This window comes from Antedon mediterranea, chromosome 11 (genome assembly GCF_964355755.1).
Source record: "Antedon mediterranea chromosome 11, ecAntMedi1.1, whole genome shotgun sequence".
NCBI lineage: Eukaryota > Metazoa > Echinodermata > Crinoidea > Comatulida > Antedonidae > Antedon > Antedon mediterranea.
Genome location: NC_092680.1, coordinates 7,790,941 through 7,817,552, shown reverse-complemented (window position 1 = coordinate 7,817,552; position 26,612 = coordinate 7,790,941). Strand labels below are relative to the sequence as shown.

The following is a 26,612-nucleotide window of genomic DNA, read 5'->3' as shown; positions in this document are numbered from 1 at the left end:
GTGGCTTGAAACTATTTTTTCTTTTGGTTTACGGATGGAGTAACCGATATTGAACATAATAATACCAAGTTTGAAATATTTTTAAATCCCAGAAGTATTTTTTCTCGATGTTTTTGTATGTGACTATTTCCCTGTGCTCCCATTGGTGCCAAATTGGGTCCACTTGAGCACAGTGTATTAACATACGAAAAGATATTAAAATTTAGTGACTTTCTTTATTTTATATTCCTGTGCTCACTGGCGCGCGTGCCAAATTGGGTCCACGTAAGCACAGTGTATTAACATACGAAAAGATATTAAAATTCAGTGACTTATTTCTATTTTATATCACAGTGCTCCCCTGGCTCCAAATTGGGTCCACTTGAGCATAGTGTATATTAAATACGAAAAGATATTAAAATTCAGTGACTTTTTCCATTTTATATCACTGTGCTCTACTGGCGCCAAATTAGGTCCACTTGAGCACAGTGTATTAACATACGAAAATATATTAACATCCAATGACTTATTTCTATTTTATATCACTGTGCTCTCCTGGCGCAAAATTGGGTCCACTTGAGCACAGTGTATTAACATACGAAAAGATATTAAAATTTAGTGACTTATTTCTATTTTATATCACTGTGCTCCACACTGGCGCCAAATTGTGTCCACTTGAGCAGAGTGTATTAACATACGAACAGATATTAAAATTAGTGACTTATTTCTATTTTATATCACTGCGCTCCACTAGTGCTAAATTTGGTCCAGTGGAGCAGCTACCGTAGTACTATTTCTATTTCGTAAGTAAATACAGGCATAAATGGCGCTCCGTAGATGTAGAGAATGCTCGATCGTCGAAATGACGCTCTGGATATACCTCGACAGTTTGTCACAACATGAAGACGTGCGCCGCCAACGATTGTAAATTCTAGATTGTGACGCGAGACTCGTCATCATTTCACTTGTGACTTGCCTCTATTCATTGTTGTTGAATTGTATATATTTCGTTTAGTCTGTCCATTACATTGACATAATTATTATAAAATAAGACAATGGAATGAGTCGTCGTACCATTAGCTGCTCTAAACCAGGGTGTAAGTTTTACTCTCTGCTGTGAACACCGTGGTAACACGCCCTCGTGCTTGAGCAAGTATCGTACTTCTATTTAGCGCGACATCTTAATTGTCACATTACGAATAACAAGGAGCTTTCAATTTGAGAAAAATCCATGAGCTATGGTGTCGAATGCTCTCTAAAGCATGGTTCCCACTAGAACGAACGTAACGCAACCTATGCAACGTAAGAAAATGCCATACCAATAATTGTGTTTTCTCCCGCCTGCATTATTTGTTTTCATATTAGGTTAAGGCAGAAACTATAGAGGGCGTGAATATATTATACACACCCATGATGCATGCCTGAGCTCATGACGTCATAAAAACACATTGTTATACACGTTCGCTTCGCAGTGATTTATTTGCGAGTTTTAATTACTTCATTTAATATATACATTGTTGGATGTCAAAAAATTTAATATTTCAGAAACATCCTAAAGCAACATATATATGATAACTTTTTTATTTTTATTATTTTATTTTGTTTTTGCATTAGCAGTTCCAAAGATTTTATATATAGGGAATAATTCATGTTCTGATGTCTCCGCCTGCGTGAAATCAAACCTGCGATGTTTGCAGAACTGTTGCATCGTCGGTTCCAAGATTACGCAATACAGCACTTTGCTTCAAAACGTCGCTAGTGGAAATCAAGCTTTAGTATGGAACACCAAGACAACAAACATGCCATTGAGCAGAAATATAAAAGGAAGTAACTGAGTTATCGAATCAATCAACGACTTGCAACTACTTGAGAAAGTTCACTAAATGATTTTAATCGGAAACTATGAAGTCATAACATTTTTGCTGTTTCTATAATATTTAATTAAAATATTTATCACAGAGGCTCATTACACAAGCTTTTGCAACGAGTTGGGTTTGTTAAAATATAGTAGGCCTACATGTTATAGGCACTTTGAAAAGAAGGATGAATATTTAATTTATGAAAATTAAAAATGGCAAGTACAAATATTGCATAAAAATAAACGAATGTAACACGCGTCCTACCGCCACGGACCCCACACTCCACCGTGAAGTTTAGGGTCCGAGGAAGGATCCGGCAACGGAAACTTACATGGTACTGCGGTTTTATTGTAACTCGCTAACTTCTCTAGCATCATATCGACAACTTTTGGATACTTTCCAGATAGATCGTTATATTCACTTGGATCAGCAGTTACGTTGAACAAAAACAATACTTGGTTTTTCACAACAACAGGTTGAATGGGCGAAATACCAGAATCTGGTGGCACTACCCAATCCACACTTCCTATTTAAAAAAAAAAGTATTAAAACGTAAATGTATTTTATTACGGTATATATTATATGAGAACTAAACAAGTATAGTATCCGTGCCTTTAGTTTATTAATATATCAACTTTAACTGTGGATACATAGTTTTTGACAGATTTGCGGGGTTTACCAAGGAAAAAATAAAACATGGGTAAATTCAGTCTGGCTTCCTGTTTTAAAATGATTTTTTTCCTTTTTTATTTGTACAGTTTCGGCGAGCGGAGATGGATAAACACCTTAAGCTTGGTTCCCATTATTGACGCAGCGCAAGGACGTAACGCAACGTAAGTGATTTGACCAATCACAAGCGATTGATTACTGGAACAGTGGCTTGTCAACTCGCTTGCGTTGCGCGTACGTTCCTGCATTGCGTCTCTGAGGGGAACCACGCTTTAGAAATAATATAAACTAGCGATTAGAATAACTAAGTAAGCAGACTAGATCAGAATAGAATGTACGACATAAACTAAAGCTCTGTCTACACTATCAAACTTGATGTGACAAAAAATGTGATGTGCCTATGGACATGATGCCATATCACTGCCATATTTAGGCATTATCATGACCAAAGTAATAGGCACAAACTAGTTTGATAAGTAGACAGATTAATATAGTTAAGTAACATTAATAAGAGGTAGAATTTACCTTTAACACCAGTAAGAATCTTCCAATCACCTGACCTAAGAGCGGCATTTATTCGAACATCAAAGGAGCTGTTTTGCCACTGTTTACCCTCATGGATGATAGTCAGTTTTACTAAACACAAAAAAGGTTTCTGTTTTGAAATAAACACGTTTGTGTACAATTGTTATTTCAGTTTCAGTCATATGAAAACATAATATACGTAGCATCGTATACAAAATAAAAACATTCAGTACGAATACGTGTAAATTATTATTATATTCACGTAGGTAGCATTCACGTAGGTAGCATTCACGTAGGTAGCATTCACGTAGGTAGCATTCACGTAGGTAGCATTCACGGAGGTAGCATTCACGGAGGTAGCATTCACGGAGGTAGCATTCACGGAGGTAGCATTCACGGAGGTAGCATTCACGGAGGTAGCATTCACGGAGGTAGCATTCACGTAGGTAGCATTCACGGAGGTAGTATTCACAGAGGTGGGACTTATATAGAACGATGTCAAAAATGATATGTTTTGGAAGTAGGAATGCTGCTGTAGGCAACTCGATAAGAAAAGACTATTCAATTTAATCTGGATATTTCGTATACCTAGTTATTTACAATAGTTTATTGTTTTACTGTAGTTCATTTCCTAGCCTTTCACTTACCTAATGCACGGCCATACATTGTATCCATCAAGAGGCTTAGTACCTTTAGTATCACCTTGAGCCAATCCCTCTACAATGGTTGGGAACCAATCACTGACGTGTATTAGTTCATTGTTGATAGTTCCTTGAACTTGTTTTGGAAGAAGGGGACTGTGAACAAAGCCCACCGCATGGACACCTCCTTCCCACAGTGTACCTTTCCAACCGCGTAATGGCCAGTTATTTGCACCAGCTCTAACCTGTCCACCATTGTCTGAAAAGAAAAAGTATATATTTCTATAGGATTTAATCATTGCTGTATCACATAATACCAACGAAGATAAAGATGTAACAATCGACTTTTATCCCAACTTAAAATAAGTCACTTTCTCTGTTGTACCAAATCCATTTGCACTGCACTAAATGCGACTATTATCTAACTAACTACGTATACCATCATTTCATTTATTATTACAGCCCGCTTTACTAAATTAATATTGTATTTTCGTCCTCGGTGTACAAATATATTTTTATTTCATATTATATCAGAATAGAAGTACAAGTCTTTCTTAATAAATATTTCTCCCTATCATTATCATCATCATGATCGTTATCGACCGTATGATACCGCCGTTCGTGTATGTATCGAGTGCGAGATTTATATATATATGTATACATGAATTTAAATAATTAATAATATATTTTAAGCGTGTTCCCACTAGCGACGCAAAGTAACGCAACGCAGCGACGTATCGACACAAAGTAATGTATTGCGTAATCACAAGTGGGAACCGACGACGAAACAGTGCTGCACACATCGCAGGTTTGATTTCACGCAGGCGGGGGAAAACACAATTATCTGAAGGGCATTTTCTTACGTTGCGTTACGTCGCGTCGCTAGTGATAACAAAGCTTAAGTTCACATTACCTGTTGAAAATATAATAACAGTATTATCATACAGTCCTTTTGTTTTTAGAGTGGTGGTAATGTTACCAATTGCCTCGTCCATACACGTCACCATGCCGGCGTATGTCTGTCGCGAATTATCATTGGGATAAATCGATTTGTATGGCTCTACGTAACTGGCAGGAACCTCCAAAGGAGCGTGTACTGCTTGGAAAGGTATATACAGAAACAGAGACTGAAAAAAGTACATCATTAACTGTATAGTATAGTATATTGTTTTACTAGACGTGACACTTTGTTTTAGCCGTTATAAGTTTTGCAGTTATTTAGAAATGTTTTCAACACAAATAAAACAGGGATATTTTTTTTAGATCAGACAATACTTGTTGACGATGAAATCTCACTGTTCGCTTAAGCCATCATTTTCTGAAAAATTATGAAACATGGACTACACAACATTGCACACTCATTTTGTGGTCCGGCGTGGATTTGTGAAGCGTTGAAAACGCATAGTGACCGAGCAGAGTCACTAAAAATAAAATAATTTAAATAGAAGTAATATACCTGACTTTTGTTATGAGCATTGATAACAGCATTGGCTTTCTCAGCAAATAAAACGGTAGAGTAAGTGTTATTGTATTCTGTCGCTACTTTATAGTTTTCCCTTAAATCATATCCGCCCTCTCTGATATGAGTGTAGTAGTCCTCGGCTCCAATATAGTAACCTTTACAAGAAATAGCATCAATAATTAGGTATTGTAATACAATTGGTATAATTTGCCCTACTCTGACGTAATTTGTACTTTATAATAATTACATTGAGAATACTAATCGCAAGTAATTCTCGAAGTATCCTCAAATGTACTTAAGTATAAAGTACGTCAGAGTAGAGCAAAACATCCTAACACATAGCTATAGTAGTTACAAACAAATTCAATGTTAGTATACATAATTTGTCATTTTTATAATTATTATTTATAAACTGTATACAGTATATACATTATTATGGCTTGCCATAGTCTCTATATTGTTTTATGTTATTATTCGTTTAGTAAACTAACGTATTATACGTATGAAACGACATATGTACCAACATATTTCTCTTTTTACTAATTATTAAGACGTAGAATCGCCGTATAGAATCTAGAGTAATTTATTACAGGCGTAGACAAACTCTAAACTGTTGTATATTGGAAATTGATTAAATCATTAATTTGTAAACAGTGAAGACATGGATTATTATTGTCCTTACATTATTAGCCTATCGTAGTTTGCCACCTACATTAAGCTAATTATTCATAATTACGTATTTACAATCAATACATTATTGTCCTTTGATTCAAAGATTAAAAAATCAATTAGTGTTAATAATGAAAGTTACCATTTTAAATGCATTTGAGCTCACGAAAAATAATAATAAACCATAATTTTAGTTAAAATTTGACAAGAAAATTTAACTATTTGTTTGCTTTGAATTACAGTTTTTTTAGGTAAATAATTCTTGTTTTTTTCCAATGTTTTGTCAAAGCGAACAACTATTATAGGCCTAGGTGAAATGGCATATTAAAAACAAAAATTATTTTTTCAGGGGGACAATATATCTTTATTAGATTCGAGTTTGTAACACAGTCTCACCTCCTCTATATTACTACGTTTGTCGAGTTAACATTAAACGTCGTCAAGGGCTAAACAACATCTACTAACCAAAAAATGAATCAAAGCCTCGCTTATTTGGAACACATGCCTCCGTGTAAAATCCAAGATGCCATTTACCAACCATATGCGTTGCATAACCATATTCTTTTAGTTTCTGTGGTAGAGTAACTTCATCGAGAGGTAGACCGTTTGGAACATCTGGTCGTATTACACCGTGCTGTAAACCTGTGTGAATCTGTGATAAAGGATTATTAAACATTACCGTATTTTACTGCAGTTACTACAATATAACTACATTTTTACAGCAATAATGTAGCCTATGATTTAGTTTGTTTTAAGTCATTTGATGCTATTAATGTAAAACAGAACGTATTTCCAATATTATGTCAGTATATAAATACTTCCCATAAGCAAACGTAGAACTATAGGCCTAGTAAAATAATGTTAGCATGGTTCCTAATTGAGTTGAACAATTAATTTAGTAGTAGACCCAAGTAAAGTTTAAGTTCTGCTTTTTTTACGATGTGACATTTGACCTCTTCAGCTTCGACATGAAATTTAAATTAACTTAACAATACAAAGCAAACATTTGGTATTAGTGGCATTTATAACCATAGACATATTGCTAATTTACATAACAGGTGGACATGTCACCGTGTTTATTTACACACAAAAAAAAATCAGTAGCCATATGAACATATACGTAGGCCTACAGATATATATAGCGCTACGGTGAAGTTGCAGCAAAAAACGGTATTATGTGCTGATAATGCCTACAGTAAATTGATGAATAAAGATGTGAGAAACCCATACAAATAGGGAACAAAGTTTCAGCAAAAATACAAAATATAAAAAAATACATTATGTGTAGGCCTACAACGTGTATAGGCCATTATCAAAAATTAGAATATAGGCTATACGCATATAGTAGTAGATTAGCTAATTATTAGCTAATCTAGCTACTATAATAACTACCATGGAGTAATAATGTTCAACTACTAACCTGATATCTACCGGTCATCAGCTGACTTCTTGTTGGAGTACATATCGGCTGAACATAATATTTTTCAAGCTTAACACCTTCTCCTGCCAATTTGTCTAAAGTCGGTGTTTTGATTTTTGAACCGTGGTAACCAATGTCATGAAAACCATAATCGTCTGCTACAATCAACACAATGTTCGGTCTATCAGTAGCTTCAATCTGCCGAGAAAGTACTACTAGCAAAGCTAACAATGGTAAAATAGTATTAACCATTGTTTAACCGTTCAACACCACGATATGCATGTGAATTGTTCACTTTGGTATCGTAAGGGAATATAATTGTTACCTAAACACAAACGCCACCTGATCGATCATGTGATATTTCAAGGACGTAATCTATAGAGCGCTCTCAACTAGCGTTTACTTGCTATACATGGAATACGATCATTTTGAGTGTGGCGGTTTCCATCTCGATATTTGTGCCAAAATGGATTTGTTTAGCTAATGTTGTTGTACTTGAGATAGTGAATCCAAAAAAGTTAGGTGCCATTTTTTCGACCACCCCTTCAGCCGCTATTTTGAATTTCAAAATTATCCTCAATTATCCATAAGTGCACAATTCAACAATTGATTACATTTTTACTTTTATCCAAAAAATGATAATTTAATTAAATTAATGAGACTCATTATGCATTATATCATTTTTACATTTTTTGATGTTAGTGGAATTATATATTATTGATGTTAACGTTTCTTTTCAATCAACACGATTAAGTTGGATTTCAATATCCTAAAGTAGCAACAAGTTTCTTGAACAGAGTTTGTGTCACACCAGTGGGCCTGCTAAAAACGCAAATTGTGGCTCCTTTCTCTGTATAAATCAATATATATATACTCAGATCGTGCTATCTTTATATCTAGCATCTACAAACGAAGCAACCATCATTCCATAATAACTCGGGTGACATGGCATTAGCCATCACCAGACCTGTGTATCCACATGATAGTGCTTTATCCACGTAAGCAGCTGCTTTTATATTTAGGTAAGTACCATCCAGTGTTTTAGCCCAATTTCCACAGGCCTGGAACACAAAGAAAATACGATTATCAATGTCCACGAAAACTAGCAGACATAGTAAAAAGGTTTTTTTTTTACCTGCTTAATAATGCTCAATTCAGTGGCTCGGGACACAAATTCACATGGTAGAGGGAAAAAATAAAAATCCCTTACAAAATTCGATAACGCAGCCGTTTGAATCCTCCTACTGATACCACATCGTTTATTTAACATACGTTGAGGACCACTTACTAGCCCATGGTCTTATCTATGACCATCTATGAGTTGGCCTACCTCATCAAAAGGAGCAGCGGCAGTTGAAAACCCTTACGGACCGTTCTTATCGTGAGTATGCGCAAGATCGCAACTAATCACTACAACGTAGGTCTTCCCAGTTGTTTCAAGTATATCGAAAATGGATTCACCTGAAATGTACAAAAATAAACCATGCATTTTGAAATAAATTCTATATATTATATTAAAGCTACTAAATTGGTCGCGTAATTCGTATCTACTCCGAAAACGGTGAATGGTGCGTGCTCACATTTGGCACACTGATGTTTTTGATGGTCCACACACGATAAGCTACATCACTTTCCTGAATTTTAAGGATAAACACTAAAACAAAATTAAAACAAATTAATTTGAAACGATAAAGATGAGGAAATCTGTGAGAATGAGAAAAAGTCCCAGTTGAGATAAATATATATGAATTAAAAAAAATATGTTTATTCTTTTCAGTGTGGAAGTAAATATAATATAAATATAATGAGTGAGTGGCCGAGCGTTTAAGACAGTGGAACCGTAATTACGTAGCCATAACATCGGCATGGTTTTGAGGCTCACTCACTCCATGGTTCTGGTGGTAGAACAAGTCTTCTCGGATAAGGACTATAAACCGTAGGTCCAGTGTACATATCTAGCTCGTGTTCACTTTAAAGAACCTAGTACATCTTTCGAGACGAGTAGGGGGTTACCCCGGTGTATTAGTATATCACAGCCACTGATCACCAACTGGGCCCTTTGGGAGACCAGTCTTTGACTGAAGAGGTTGCCCAGTATAAATATATATTTCAATATATTTCAATACAAGCATATTCTTAATCATTTGTCCGCTGATAAGGAAAGGTTCTACTGTATTAATAATGTACAAACCCAGTTTCATCAGTTCTGGCACCATTGGCACGTCTTCTTTATAACGTCTACTTGGCTGAGATAAAATTACAACCTTTGTATAATTTAGTGTGTCTTTATCTATAAATGACAACGGAATTACTTCACCCCATCTGAAAAAAAATAAAGACCTCGAAAATAGAGTTTTAGAAACCCGCTCTCAACGCAACGGGTTGATAGAGATCCCCAAAAATAAATATTTATGATTTGTCTTTAATTAAATGAAATACTATCTACAGTATTTAGTATTAACTGAGACATAAGCTTTCTGTTTTTAAACATTTCGTGTATCGGATATATACATATAAATTCTTAGGCAAGTACTGAAAAAAATTACAATGCTGTGGGTATCAGTGGCTGGATCTCGATGGAGATACAAAAAAAAAGCGAAAAGCTAAATCAAAACGATAAAGTAAAACGGGTAACCAGTAAAACAGCCAGAAAAGCTAGCCATTCATCAGTGCAAGACTAATATATACATATATATACACATACATATTTTAATAGCTGAGCTAATACAAATAAAACAAATGGCTGTAACTTATATTATTACAGTACACTATAAATAAAATTATTGACTGAGTAATGCCTGAATTGAAAGAAGAGGGGCCTATCACCTCAAAGGAAACGGTTCCGTGGATTCTCCGGGAGGCCCAAACGCAGTAGCTCCACTTATATTTGCTTTCGGTTCTAGTTGTTCAAGTAAATTCTTAGTAACGTTAGTATCTAGACCAATAGATACATTTACACAAGGCTGCGGACAATTATCCGTCTGTCCTGCCATTTCCGGATGCAACAGTATTGTAGTACAACAGGAAGTCTTTCGAGTCGGATACGCCGTGAGGCGTACTAAGAAATATAAAATCGGGTTTCAGCTCAGTGATTGTTCGGCCTACATATTTGGCTGCGTTGTGCAATTTATAAGCCTCTGATTTAGCTGTAGAGTTTGTAGTGTTAAAATTGTTTGGATAGGCAGCAATTCCACCATGTGGCAAAACAAATACACCTAGCATCTGTGCTTGTATACAAGCAAAGCAAAACGCATAAATACAAACAGAAACGAATGCAGACATGTTGTATCCCACCATTCATGCTACACGCCACCAATATTGTAATGTAAAGTACGGTAGTTTCGATAAGGTTTCATTATCCAGAAAACAAAAGCAAAATAGCAGCGCTGACACAAACAACATTTAAAACACTTTAAGTTCAAAATAACAAATATTAATAACAAAGTTTAATTTGATTCTTTTCACTTCAAAAAAGTGAAGTGCTTTTGAACACTTTTTAAAGAGTCAAAATCTAATTCAAATAAGTAGGCCTATGACGCCAATTGCTGAAATATAGGCCTACGTTTCATTTATTTATCGTGAACCAACCGCAAAAATGAGTTCACTCTTCCCTGGAAAAAAATACAGATTGTATAAAAAATGATTTTCAAATCGCTAGTGTCAGTAAATTATGATTTAAAGCAGACATTAAAAAATATAGTTTTTATATAATATTATATATAATAAACAGTCAACCTTAATTCCGGTCGCATTCGTAAACATTAAGGTTTCGCATAATCTTTGTGAGCATGTGAACATCGTGTTCAGACCATAGAGTCTCTTTTTAAATTCGTCATCTATACTATTGTACACGATTTTTCGAAAATACGTCAAGTTGGAAAATACTATTTTTAAAAATTGCTATTCAAAATACATTAAATATAGAATGCGATAATAATTTTCCAGACTGAAGTTTTCAAAAATACTTGAGGGCGCGCTAAGCAAATTCAAAATACGCGAGTCTGTCAAAAATATCTTTTTTTATTTTTTAGGGTACGGTGCTAATAGTAATAGTTTCCTAAAATACAGGTCTTTCCAAATGCTGCCTTTATCGTCAGGACTCAATAGCATCCTAATAGAATATATATATATTCTTCAAGTAAAACAAGCATTTTAGTCTTAAACAAAATAAATTTGTAATTTAAAATGAAATCCATCACGGCTTATACATTAATAATGTAATCAAGTATATGTAATGTATGATAGACAATACCAGACGTAGCTAGTTTAACTATCAAATTAGGTCTAATACAGTTACAAAAACGCTGCAGGTAAAATAGTCATATTTAAAGTGTTGTGTAATCGCGTATTTTGAAAAAAAAAAGAGCTCCAACATTGAGAATTCGCATATTTTAGAAAATCGATAGCGCCATAACGTTTTTTTTTCAGTATTTTAGAAAAAATTTCGTATTTTAGATTAGTTCAGCGCCCTCAAGTTGACGTATTTTGAAAAAAATATGAGTATTTTGGATTGATGTTCAATAACCCATGGAAGAGGCGCCTTAAAGCACAATTATTGCAACGAGGTCCCTCAGTTATACGATGGCTGATTTCCGCCAGAGAAAACAACTATTTTATAATAATACGGCATTATAACGCCGTAATTAGGGCGCTATAACGCGTAACGCCTAGTACGCCCTAATAAGGCGTTATAACGCCATAATTACGGCGTTATAACGGCGTATTATTATAAAATAATTGTTTTTATTGGCAAAAATCAGCCACCCCACAGTTAAGTACTGTAGTAGCTACAATGATATGTTAAATTTATGAAGCTAAAAAGAAAAACTATTCAATTATTAAACTAAAAAACTACAAGTACTGAATATCATTATTGTGTGTATAAAAATAGCACGCATTTAACGTGTGTGCTATTGCCACGGACCCCAGGCTCCACCGTGTAACGCGTGTGCTATTGCCACGGACCCCAGGCTCCACCGTGAAGTTTAGGGTTGGCGGAACCCTGATCGGGCGCCGGAAATATACATGGTGCTGCGGTTTTATTGTAACTCGATAACTTCTCTAGCATCATATCGACAACTTTTGGATACTTTTCAGATAGATCGTTATATTCACTTGGATCAGCAGTTACGTTGAACAAGAATAATACTTGACTTTTCACAACAACAGGTTGAATAGGCGTAATACCAGAATCTGGTGGAACTACCCAATCAACACTTCCTATTAAAAAAAAAAGCGTATCAACACGTAAAATGTATTAACAATAACTGAAAGGGTACCGGTATATAATAGATCACTGTCATTATTGTAAATTTGTCAGCTTCAACCGTGCATAGCACGTTTTGACAGATTTGCAAGGGGTGGGGTTTTTGATCATGAGAGGAAAATTTTTAAAAAAGGTATAAATGTGGTATCTTAACAGTCTGTCTTCCCGATTTTGTCTTCTCTTTTTTTTTCAATTACAGTGAGTAGAAATAATCATTTGTGACACCCCTGTTCAGACTTAAACCATTATAGCTAACTTTAAAATTACTTAAGGTTGGTAGTCAAATTTACCTTGAACACCAGCAAGAATCTTCCAATCACCTGACCTAAGAGCGGCATTTATTTGAACATCAAATGAGCTGTTTTTCCATTGTGTACCAGGACTGATAATTAGTGGATCTATATTGTGTAGAATTTCCTTACGTGGAGAAGCGTCGTTTTTACTAAGAATAAAAATGTTTAAAATTTGAAATACACACGTTTGAAATACGCAAAATAAAAATCTAAATATTAATGTATTATTTGTAAAAGAATGGACATGGTTATCAACAAAGTTAAATGTATTTCATAAAATTCGGGAGTTTTTTAAAAATAATTTTACATCATTGGAAGATGACAGAAGACTGTGAAACCAGTACTTCCGCTGGTTATCGTTAAGAGCTACTGCATATACAAAATCTAGTGGTTAAAGGTGTTGCCAGCACAAACTCGTTCGCAAACAGAGAATACACGGAAGTAATCATTTTCTTAGAAATAGACCTCTAAAGTTTATTTATTTACGTGGACATGTTTGTATCAAGGGACAGTTATCTGCTAACTTTGGTAGGTATGTCACCAATTTACCCGAGTAAATAACTAAGTCTGAACGGGCCCATAGTTATTTATGTTAACGTATTCAAGATCTATACACGGAGGCAGGACCGCATTTAGAATGATGTCAAATGCGGAATATTTTGGAAGTAGAAAATGCTACTTTAGGCAAAGCCATATTGACCAAATCTGGTTTGTTAACCACATTAACAAATGTGGTGTGCCCAAGTATGGTAGTGATATGACATCATCATGTCTATATTAGGGCACATCACTCTTTTTGTCAAATAAAGTTTGATAGTGTAGACAGAGCTTTAGCACACTATGCATTTTATACAGATACTCATGGATATACACTATAAAGTGCCTTTACAATCTGGCTATTTACATCAGTAAAAAGGTTCATCTGGATCTCGGTATAGTATTGACCAGCGAAAGCTACAGTAAAAAACGTAAGTTTTACAATTTTTATATGACTTTAGATCATCCAAAAGAAAAATTACTTGAATGCTATTGTTGTAGTCCAGAACCAAATATAGCATTTTACTTACCTAATAATGCACGGCCATACATTGTATCCATCAAGAGGCTTAGTACCATTAATATCACCTTGAGCCAATCCCTCTACAATGGTTGAGAACCAATCACTGACGTGTATTAGTTCATTGTTGATAGTTCCTTGAACTTGTTTTGGAAGAAGGGGACTGTGAACAAAGCCCACCGCACGGACATCCCCTTCCCACAGTGTATTTTTCCATCCACGTAATGGCCAATTATTTGCCCCTCGTGTAACCGCTCCACCATTGTCTAGAAATAGAAATAAAATAACACTTACAGTACACTTTTCTATGGGTGCTGTATCGGTGTAAATTACATCAATTGACTGGTGCGGTACCCACGCTTACAATACCTGTCACTTTCTACTAATTTTCTAAATTCTTTCTATTTCCACGTATACATTATTTTCATCATTATCTACACATTATTGATACTACTAAACTGGTCGCGAAATGTTTCGTATCTTCTCCAAAACCGCTGAATGGTACGTTCTCACATTTGGCACACTGATGTTTCTTGATGAGCCGCACAGGATATGCTATATCACTTTTCTGCATTTTAAAGATGAACACTAACAAATATGTTTCGCGAATTGTAACGCCACGTATCAACTTCGTCTGTTGTGTACCGCAAAGGCTAGATCTACAAATACCCATGCCGAGCCGGCCGGCAAATTAAAACAGTGTTTATTCTCGGCAGCCGGCCAAACGTATCGACTGATCGCATAGTTGAAGGTTTAATTAATTAGACCTATCCTTTGAACGTAATATATTTCGTAAATCACGGTTTGGCTCATCTCAGTGAGTAAAACGCCGTGGTCACTGACATCAATGCTTAGTACGTTCGAGTTCGAATCCGCGAAATGTATCACCGCTTAAAGCAAAACATCAAAATTAGATCACAGGGTTACTGATAGTTATAATAATTAGTTCACATTACCTGTTGAAAATATAATAATAGTATTATTATACAGTCCTTTTGATTTTAGAGTGTCGGTAATGTTACCAATTGCCTCGTCAATACACGTCACCATACCGGCGTATGTCTGTCGCGATTTATCATTAGGATAAATCGATTTGTATGGCTCTGCGTAACTGGCAAGAACCTCTAAAGGGGCATGTACTGTACTGCTTGGAAAGGTATATACAGAAACAGTGACTGAAAAACATAAAAGTACATCATCATTACCTGTATGGTTTCGATGTTATAAGCTAACGGCCAATTTACACAGACGAGCGGTAACGGTCGTAAGCGCTCGAAAACTGCGTAGCTTGTCCCACGTAGAATCTATCTATCTTGAGCGGAAACCGCCCGTCCGCTCCGCGTTGTGTGCAAATGGTCATAAGGAATAACATGATTCTATATTTTTATTACCGTTACCGCTCGTCTGTGTAAATTAGCCTTTAATCATCATTTTTATAAACTAGAGCGTACCATCTAGGTCGTGCCCACAGACGGTTCTCGAATACATAGTAATTTCAGCGTAAAAAAATAGTGTTTTTTTTTAATGTACGTACCACAGGACTATAATACATTTTCGTTTACAAAAATGAATAAATAGACACGATGATTTATGTAGTCAACTACAATTATCACCCTGGGAATTACTTCCGAAAGAAGAACTTGTCACAAAATTAAAAAAAAAGAAAAAAAGAAAATCGGCCTGTCTTCAACATTATGATGCTGTACTCGAGCTGTTTAACCGGTTTCAGCTATTAAAAACAATTATCGTAGGAGAAAAATGCAAAGCATCCTCGTATTATTGTGTGCGGGTATTTTTCAAGATGGACATCCATTAGACAGTGTATACCACGATCGGAAAACACCCTATTTAGGGGCAAACAATTGAACCTAAATTCGTTTTAATTGTCAATAACTAATTATCTAACTCAATTTAATTAGTAAAATACCGAAAGTACGAATCAACTTTTTATTCCATCGAGTAAACATTCTAGAATTAACGCGCGCTATAATCCTGACACACGAACTCATTGAACTCTGATTTTGCGGTACATGGATTGCTTAGAAAATAATTAAAATAGAAGTATAATACCTGACTTTTGTTATGAGCATTGATTACAGCATTGGCTTTCTCAGCAAATAAAACGGTAGAGTAAGTATTGTTGTATTCTGTCGCTACCTCGGAGTTATTACGTAAATCTAACCCGTTTTGTCAGCTGATATGAGTGAAGTAGTCCTCGGCTCCAACATAGTAACAATGTTTACAAGATATAATATCAATAATTAGGTGGTGTATAATAGGCTAAACATTTAATTTATAAACCGTTACATTTATACTTTTTTTTAATTTATTCAATTCAACTTCTCACTAACACTGTTAGTGAAGGATCAGGATCAACAGGTGGTAAACACCTCTAAAAACAGTCCAGTCACAATTGCACAGTGGCTGTGTGTGACAGTGGCCGTGTTTGTGTGGACTAGTTCACCGGGGTAACCCCTACTCGTCTCGAAAGATATACTAGGTTTTTTAAAGTGCACATGAGCTATGTGTACACTGGACCTACAGGTTATAGTCCTTATCCGAGAAGACTCGTTCTACTACCATTAGGACCATGAAGCGAGTGAGGCTCGAACCCTTGCCGATGTTATGGCTACGTAATTACGGTTCCACTTTCTTAACCACTTGGCCACTCACTCACTCACTCACTCAAAACTAGATACTTTCCCCAAGTGTCTAGTTTCCCCAATTCCCCAGCACAGAACGTCATATTTTATATTAATAATTATATTTCAAGCATTTTTGCCTCGTCTGTTTTTAACCTCTCGCTACGGCCTTGCTGTTAGTATCCCTTTACTATAATGAGTGCGTGTCACTAATAGTCGACGTTCTGATTTGAAAACGTAGCTAAAATATAGGTATGACACGCCATATGTGCAAATATATTTATCTTTTTACCAATTATTAAGTCGAGTCAGAACCTACACTATAATTTATTAAGTCATAGATAACCCCTAAACTGCCCACATATAAATCCTGGAAAGCAATTAAATAATTTATTAAAGGTAATAATAATATAATTGATTATTTAATTGTTGTTACATTATTACCGTGGTTCACCAGCTAAGCTGATTATTCATAATTACGTATTTACAATCAATTATTGTCTTTTGATTCAAAGATTTAAAAATCAATAAACGTTAATTATTTACAATAAATGCACATTATAGTATTTTTAAGTTCACGAAAAATAATAATACACTATATAACTATGATAATAAATGGCATATTAAATGAAATTGCATACAAATATTTATTTGTTAGGACTATTTATCTAGATTCGTATTCGTAACACACTGCAGTCTCAGTAGCGTATGTCACACTACGACAACTTTCATCTCTTCTATTTAAGCCGATTTCCACTAGGCGAATTTGCTCGCGCGAATCGCATCTCTATACTTTACACATGTGTATAAGAAGCTGACGATTTCGATTCGCGCGAACAATTTCGCCTAGTGGAAAGTCGCTTTTACTCGTGTCAAGCTACCATCAAATTGCGTTCATTTCGTCGTCCGTCAAGGGCTAAACTAGCTACTAACCAAAAAATGAATCAAATCCTCGCTTATTTGGAACACACGCCTCCTTGTAAAATCCAAGATACCATTTACCTATGGAACGCCGCCTCTGCCTTCAGTTCACATTTATTATGCAGTACACACCAATCGTAGCACGTTTTTTATAGAGTGCTCTCTACTATTTACTCACTACTGTCTACTTGCTATATCAACAAAAGAAGAATCTTAAATGTGGAATAAATCTAAATGTGGAGGAATAACCTGTGACTTGCAGCCTAAATGGGCTGAATTGCACACAGGTGTGGACGGCATACACAAAAATAATTTTTCTCCCAAAAGGCCCATCTTCGACATGGCTGAATGTACCAGTAAACCTGGGTTACCCGCCCCTACTTTTCCGAAAGATGAACTGGGTTCTTTAGAGTGCACATGAGCCAGATGTGTACACTAGACCTCCATATATTTAAGTCCTTATCCGAGAAGACCTATACCACCAGAACAATTCTGCTCGAACAATGGTCGAGTAGGCTAGTGATTAACCCGTGCTGATTTTAGCTACAGTTTTTGGCGCCCCTGTCATAACCGATGGCCACTCAACTCGACAGTACGTAGACAGACAGACAGACATCTGTGCTTGTATACAAGCAAAGCAAAACATAAATGCAAACAGAAACAAGTGTAGACATGTTGTATCCCATCATGCTACACGCCACACATAATGTTATGTAAAGACAAGTCTATCGAAAACCATAGAGAACCACGGTAGCTCAATAATATCAGATATCCTTAGGCAGAATTTTTATGGAGGGGTTCGAATTTGGATAAAGTTGAGCCTTTGATGTACCAACCACGTTCAACTGTATTAAAAGATCGAAATATTAATCTGAGATGAAGTCTCCACCACCTCAGCCCTAATCGGCTGAAATGAACCCAAACCCGATTTGAAGTTAATGTGTGCACTTTTGATGTGACTGAAGGATGGCAACAGGCTGCGGGTAGCAAAATGAATTCCCTGTATTAGATAGTGATTACTGTAAATAGATATAGTGATTATGTATGCAACATTTCAATTCATTTAATTTCATTAATTGTATTCATCCAAAGAGAAATATCATTTATGACGTAAGAATTGCAAAACCCACCTAAAAGTCGTATCTGAATACCATAATTGTCGTAGGTGATTATTGTAATTTTGTTATGAATTGTACAAATATTAAAATTATTAATTTGTGGCTCGGACTCACCGTGGTAGGGTTGGTCCTGGAGATTTATATATTTCGTGATATATTCCAATGAATAATCCAATTTCCGGGGTAGCTATATTCTTTAAAATTGTCCGGCTGAGGTACTGGAGACTGTTCCACATTTACAATTCTCGCACCCTCCCAGACAGCAACCAGCCTACGTCTTTTGCTTCATTATGTTTATCATACATATGAATATTGCTTTGTGTGTTAAAGGTGAGTGAGTTATAATCTGGGTTAGTTATGAATACGGATTTGTTTATGTTATGTAAAATGCCTTGCAACACCATATCGCATGCAGCCCTTTTCAGTAAAGATCTGGACTCTCTTGATACAAACAAAGAATAGTTTAATTATATATATATATATAACTAGAGGGTACTCCGAGAGTACAAACCTCCACCTACTGTAAAATTCCCCTACATAAACAATTTTTATATATTTTTTTTATTAGTTCTAAGTGTAAATGGGCTAACTGCACACTACAAAGTTGTGGATGAGCGTTTTGTGTAATGGTTATGTATCCAGCCTCTCACAGTTGAGATCGCTGGTTCAAGTCCTGCTGAGGTGTTTTTTTAAATTATTTTTTTTGTGGACCTTGATCTTTGACCTTGACCCTTCAAAATTTAACCACAATTATATGATGAGTCATTGATCATTGTGGCTGAGTTTGGTGAGAATCGGATAAAAACTGTGGTCGCTTGGCTGTAAAATATTTTTTGTTAGTTGTGACCTTGACCTATGACCTTTTCCCCTCAAATTCGAACTCGTCCAAGCTTTTGGGGCATAGATCATTGTGACCAAATTTGGTGAGAATCGGCTAAAAACTGTGGCCTCCAGGCTGTTCACCCACATACACAAACACCCACACATACAGGGGTGAAAATATAACCTCCTTGGCGGAGGTAATAAAACACGAAGTGCTTACCAAAGATATGTGTGTATCCTTCTAATGCAATTACATCACGGGTTTCTACGGACCATTCTGCTCCGTTCATGGTTGTTATTTACCACCAAGGTTAGCGATGATTGGTCCATGAAGCCACCCGGGTAAATAACTATGCACGAACGGGCAAATAATAAACCACACTCAGCTAGGTCCGACATGTCGTGGTTGTGTCACAACAAGCAACACAAGTGTACCAATCACTGCTTAAGCATGAGTCCTATTTGCATAACACTTTGCATAATAGCATCTGGCGATAACTAAAGTTCAGTTCAGTGACTATTACAATAGGCAACTTGGAGTTATTATAAACAACATGCAGTTATTGGAAAAGTAATGGGATGCATTGTAAATTTTGAGACTGGATTGCCTGGCTAGTATAAGCAATGCAAACAACCACAGGCGTGTAACTAACCAAACTAACTGTCCTCTTGGTATAACTAGCCGTTATGTAATGACGAGTCTGTCATAAAGATAAGATGTCTAACTATAAATAAAAATGTCATTAGCAGTTTCGTCAACACTTTGTCATAATCGGTCATTTTCTTTCATATTTTGAGACGACAAAAACAAATACAATAGACAAACATTTTCATGTTTATGTATCCAAAAATAGTCTTATGTATTAAAAGGCATGCAAGCCAAGCACTTTACATACGTATGTATTAACAACAGTTGCATTGCAAATATAATGTTATCCAGAGCACCGTAATACGGCCTGTAATATCTACAAAAGGAACAGTAATGAATAAACATAATATGTATATACATAATTTATATATATATATATATATATACATAATCACTCAAATAAATCAAATATAATAAAGACAACTTCACGTTACAGAAAAAGGTTAATAAAAATAATACAAATACGCGATAACTTTCTGTATGATTTTATAACTGTTAACCCCAAGTTGTATTTTGTTATGACCTAACTTTCAACGTAATGTTTCCGTAACTGGTATGAGTATACTATGTATTTTTAGAATATTGATAAGTAGGAGCAGTCTTATTTTACACTGTCTCGTAAATATATTAGACACAAATGACCCAAACCAAAAATACATAATTTGTAACATTGTGCTAATTTTAAATAGGTGGTCACCTGTATGGCAATGGTAATTAAACGTTAGGTACAAAATGTAAATTATTATATTATCAACGTACAAGAAACAAGTTATATTGTTCGATATGGGATATGAATTATCGGATGTAATTCATATCTGGGAGACTTTCAGACAAATATGTTTTTTTTTCTAAATTATAGTATTTTTTTAAGATACTTTTTATATATTGATTTGTTTGTCTTACAGGAATAACTTGCACAACATAATTATATTCAAACCTCACGGGGAAAAAAAATAAAAACAAAAATATTGAGTATATTATTATTAGATGCATAGGTTAAACGTTTCAATAAAGTGGCCTACCTCACTCAATTGCCAGGTAACCCTATCAATATAACATCAATTAACGACATTGTGACATAAACAGTTTTTATAGGTCTACCGCTATCTCTCATTTGTTTTCGAATTTCATTTTCTCGTCTACTGGCTTCGATTCCTTTTAAACCTTCCTATTACCTGTTTAAGCCATTCTAAATGTTTCAATGCATATCGCAATCTGACGAACTTAAATATACCATGTTAATCCAGGGAAGAGTGAAATTACAATTTCATTCTTACCCGATTAATCTTATTTTCTGTTCCATATCTTCAACAATTAATGTTTCATTGAACAACCATTTCTATCAGCATTAAACAGACATATTATTATTCAAACATATTATGTATTTGTACCTTTATGATATACCAATCTAATATGATCAGGAATCATAACCACCACATTCTCATGAAAAAAAAAGGAATAATACAAGTTTGTAATAATGATTGAGAAAGGTGAAATTATACACATTGTTTATATTATTATAAATGTATCTGCGAATAAAAGTTGAATAGAATTAAAAACTGTTAAAATACAATGTATTGTTATCATTAATTAGATGATACCAAGATAACAAGAAATTTAAATATATAGCAGTATTTAGTGTAAGAGAACATACTATAGAGCAAATATGAAACGCGTAATATTGTAATTTTAATAAAGTTTAATTATGATGCTTTGTTTTAAAAAATGTATTACTTATGAAACATCCAAACATTTAAAAGGACTACTGTATGTTGTTGGTTAAATTTTGGTTGTTTTAAGCGTTAAAAGGAAAGGCCCTGGTATCATGTGTGCAATACAACGTATATTCTGTATAACTACTTTTAAAATTGTCGAATAGGCCTATATGTATGTATGCGCAAATTACGAACAGATAGACAGTACTTTAGAAACGTGTTAGCAGTACAGACAATTAATATGTTTAGTGCCTTTTGAAAACACGACATTTTCCTCTAATAAAATATCTCAACAAACACAAATTGGCTGATGCAAACTTTGGATCTCATTAATGTTTTAAATGTGTTTTATATTATAACTACGTACTTACAACTTACTTATTTGCTGCACGATTGTTTGGTATTGAATGGATATTATTATGTACTTTTGTATAAGATGTAATAAGAGTTCACTTGAATTCAGTGTTTTTATGACTACAGGTAAATTCCATGTATATCGTGAATTGAGACAGTTGGATAATAAGACACTTGAATAGAGTGAGGCACGTTGAAAAGTAATATACAATTTGTTAGAAAAAACTTTACCACTACTTCTAAAATATTCAAATTGTATTCAAATTAAATAAGAATACTGTACATACAGCTACATTCACAATGTTTCTGTGTCACGGAACGGAAGACGTCTTCCGATCCGTGAAACGGAACAAGAGTGTAGTTTAGAACGCGTTAGAGTATCGGCTTTTGGAGGTAATGGTATCGGTAATTTTAAACCATGGACCAAAAAAAATGCTACACTTCCCATTGTGTTATACTGTAGTAATAAATCGTCATATTTGTTTTATGTAAATTTAACTATGAATGTATAGTAATCTATATATTATAATTAACTATGAGTCCGCTGCGAATCAGGATTTGAAACGTCGTTGACTTTATTTGAGAAGATTAAATTTGTAAATAATTATATACAATAATGTGTGTTTAATTTATTTATCTAACTTTTTACAAACAGGATATAAATATGTATGTACAGTTTACACGTATTATTAGTATTATAACCGGAACATATAATATATTTACACGTACCGGAATCGTATGCTGTATTTGTAACTAATTTTGTGCTGATATTGAATAGTTTATAACTTGATTCTACGTATATTGTAAATGACGATTTACCTTTGTCAGCATTCACAACCAATACGGAATAAAACTGAGTAATTCAACTGGCCTATCTATTCTATGATTGCTTCTGTAAGGCACAGCTAAATACCATGTCTAAACAAAAATATCTTTAAAATGAAAGAAGTTATTACCTTACAGCTATTTTAAGGGAAGCATTGCCTTTAAATTATTTTTTTATATTATTAATAATTATTATCATTACCATTCAACGAAACATTTTAAAGAGAGATAAAAATTCGTTATTACCAAATTGAAGAAGACAATAATGAAATAAATATTTAAAATATTTACACATAAACTAAAACATGAGTATAAAAACTGTATTTAGATGGGCATGAATTGTGTTAATCAGAAGCGCATACATTATTTCTGACATTAAATTAACGCAATGCATGCGTTACAAACGCCTTATAATATTAGAAACGCAATAATTCCGATTAAGAGTTTGTTTTAAAAGGAGACTGGAATGAAACTGAAGATAATCAAATGAGATAAGACCTCATAGTACACACCTTATTATCAACTACAACATAGAAATTATTGCGATCTTAATGTATGATTAAAAGACACAAGGGATATAAATATAAAACACACTAAAAAGAAACAGTCAAGTATCTCACTAATTACAAATAACTTGATATTATACACAACATTATTGGATGTGTACAAACGAATGCTCCTCTGATCAGAAGTATTACGAGGCCTATTGTATAAATATGCCATATTCATATTTTGTAGTTATTGTGTATAATAATAATATTGAATAATAATTCTTCCTATAATTACACCGAGTTATACAATATTATTAAGAACAGTTTGTGCATAGGTTACATAATTATACTATTACTAATATTGATAGAGAAAAAAATGTATTACAATAGATACTATTTATTAAATTCATTCATTTTCAATAATAAAATAAATTCGGTAAAAATAAGATCATTCTTGAATCTAAAGCCACGTTTTGACATTGTCAACAAAAGAACAGTTTTAATAGTATAAAGATATTGCAATATACAAAACAATATCAAAATAAGCAAATGAACTAAATATTTGTATATAGTAATTGACACCATTTGGCCTAATAATTAAGAACCGTTTTCCAGTAATTTTCAAGTGAGACTGATACAGCTATTGTATGTCATAGTCCTTATACCCGATTCCAACTCGCTGAGGTCTGCAATGATTAAGCGTGGTTCCCACTAGCGACGCAACGTAATGCAACCTACGCAACGTAAGAAAATGCCTTCAGATAATTGTGTTTGCTCCCGCCTGCGTGAAATCAAACCTGCAATCAACTTTACAGCACTGTTCCGTTGTCGGTTCACACTTGTGATTACACAATACAGCACCTTGCGTCGATACGTCGCTGCGTTACGTTGCGTTGCGTTCTAGTGGGAACCACGCTTTACAGATTTTACATCGATGTAACACGCTTTCACACTTTCGTCCGAATGTAACACTTTTTGTTTACATTTTGTAAGGTTTGCGAACGTTTGAATCGGGTATTAGATAAAAAAACATTGTAAATGCACTGCGTGTCAATTATCATACAACCAGCGTATCTATAGGGCAATTGATGGTGGCAATATATGGTATACCGTACATAATTAACGTGAAATAATACATCACATTATTAAAACATAGCGTATAAATACATGTTATATGAGAAACATTAGCAACTTAAACAATTAATATTTTAAATATTATATCTAAGCTTTCATCATTATTATTACTATTTTTACCATGATTGAGGTATAAAAAAATGTTTATATTATACTGATCATTCTTTGGGTTAAGATGGTTTATTCTATCAACATTTCCCTAAAAGTAAATGTCTCCTCTAGGAAAACATATATTAACACTCCATTTAGCCTGCAACATATATAATAATAATTATTTATTTTCAATTATATTGAGGGTAATCTTATTAAGTTGTTATTTATATTTCTTATATACCTTGTTGGTTCACCATTTCCAACTATTTATACTATTGCATTAGTGTAACAATTGATTTGATTTAATTAGCATAGAAAGGAATTCGTTGCACAATAATATAATCATAGAGGTGCGCAGGTAACGTTCGGGTTTGGAACAGATCCGTCCATGCCTTCTAAAGACTCACTTCCAGGCCTTGAATTCCGTGGATGTGACATGGATCTTGGCAGTCTTGGAATTGTAATGGACGGTCTAGAGCGACTCAACGATGTCCTTCTGGACGTTAGCCCACTACTAGTATGACCGTTATCACTTACACTTCCTGATCTAGCCAAATCTTGTGGCAACCAAGGATTCATATTTTCGGTTACTCTCTCTTGAGACGGGGATGAGTTTACTTGTAGATTAGTTCTATCCGGTAAATCTTGATAGGATTGGCGACTCTCGGGTGAAGCGTCTTCGGGTTGTTGTTCTACTTTGAATAAATCTGTACGCTGTTGGACAAGTCGCACATATGACGCTACAGTGTCAAATGTGGATTGTATATGTTCAAGTTTATCTTCAACCTTCGCTACCCTTGTCTCAAGATCCTTTCGACAACTATGCATATCGGCCACCATTTCAAATATCATATTTTGAGTCTGAAAGAGTAGAACCATTAGAAAACACTAAAAGTGCTGGTTTTTAGTATTATAATTATAGAAAGGGTTATTTTACATTTAAAAACAAAAAAGTCACCTAATTACACTTCCAATTTAATTAGTAAATTATATATTTCGTTCTATTCACTATAAAATTATGCGAGCATCTGTCTAATGTAAGAGTCTTAAGGTATTAAAATGAAATTATATGTAGATGAAATTAGTTTAATTAAAATTTAGGCTAATCTTAGTTTCAAAATCTAGCATGCTTTGGTGGTGGAATTTTCATTTAGAGGATGTGACGGTTTCAAAACAGTATCATTAATTTACATAAATATTATACATAATGTTTAAAATTGTATTTTGTTACGTAAAATTGGCATTTAGCAGATAGAAATTATATATCTTTGGTAGAATATTTGATACATTTGAAAACGCCACTCACAATTAGATTATAGGCCATACCAAAATAAAAACATCGAATACAAGTAGTTATTCGATGTTAATGATTTCGTTATTTGTCATTATTTCGTATTTCAATCATATAGGGTATAATGTAAATACAAATTATAAGCAATAATGATGAAAAAGAAGCGTATTTTAGTAGCAATCTCATGCTGATGATTTCTTGATAATCTGATGAAAGATGGGAAATGCATATTAATTCTAAAAAATGAAAACTTTTAGTGGATTATGAAATCATGAAGATAGTGATAGGACATACTATTATTTGGTAGGAAGAAGATGTGAGCTTTTATTATGCGAATACTATATCATTAACTGATTTCATACAGTGTAATCAGTTAAAATGTGATCAAAAGTGGAGAATAGAATGATGTAGGGAGGCTGATCCTGGACATACGTGTGTTTACATCTATACCGACAACAACTTCTATGTTGATATTTTTTTTACACAGACAAATACACATGCCAACTAGGTCGGGATTACGAGAGAGAGTTTGCGCTACACACAACAATACGGAAACACTCATCATCGTACAACAGCGACAACATTAAAGACGGATGACGTCATAAATAAACAAGTACAGACATAGATATTTTTTGTATTGTACTATTTTGTACAAAATACTAAACGTTAAACAGTATATTAGCTGTCTATGATGGAAATCTAATGTCTGTTCTATTT

The 26,612-nt window shown here is 34.3% G+C and overlaps 2 protein-coding genes and 2 pseudogenes across 3 annotated transcripts in view; all 4 read right to left on the bottom strand.

Moving 5' to 3' along the window:
* Positions 1-1,892: 1,892 nt before the first annotated feature.
* On the bottom strand, positions 1,893-7,571 carry LOC140061960 (arylsulfatase J-like). The gene is given in 8 exon segments (XM_072107997.1): positions 1,893-2,364; positions 3,033-3,143; positions 3,680-3,703; positions 3,705-3,932; positions 4,587-4,800; positions 5,130-5,290; positions 6,270-6,456; positions 7,225-7,571. Coding segments are annotated over 8 exon segments (1,443 nt in total). The 5' UTR covers positions 7,477-7,571; the 3' UTR covers positions 1,893-2,098.
* A 298-nt stretch (positions 7,572-7,869) lies between these two features.
* LOC140061959 (uncharacterized) lies at positions 7,870-10,525 on the bottom strand (annotated as a pseudogene).
* Positions 10,526-11,943: 1,418 nt separating this feature from the next.
* LOC140063084 (arylsulfatase B-like) lies at positions 11,944-17,745 on the bottom strand (annotated as a pseudogene).
* Positions 17,746-20,176: 2,431 nt separating this feature from the next.
* Positions 20,177-26,612, bottom strand: part of LOC140063147 (small conductance calcium-activated potassium channel protein 2-like) — a 78,777-nt gene continuing 72,341 nt past the window's right edge. For both annotated transcript variants that reach the window (XM_072109600.1, XM_072109601.1), the window contains one exon: positions 20,177-25,465. In XM_072109600.1, the coding sequence (XP_071965701.1) occupies positions 24,947-25,465 (519 nt within the window). In that variant the 3' untranslated portion in view covers positions 20,177-24,946. The remainder of the gene's footprint in view (positions 25,466-26,612) is intronic.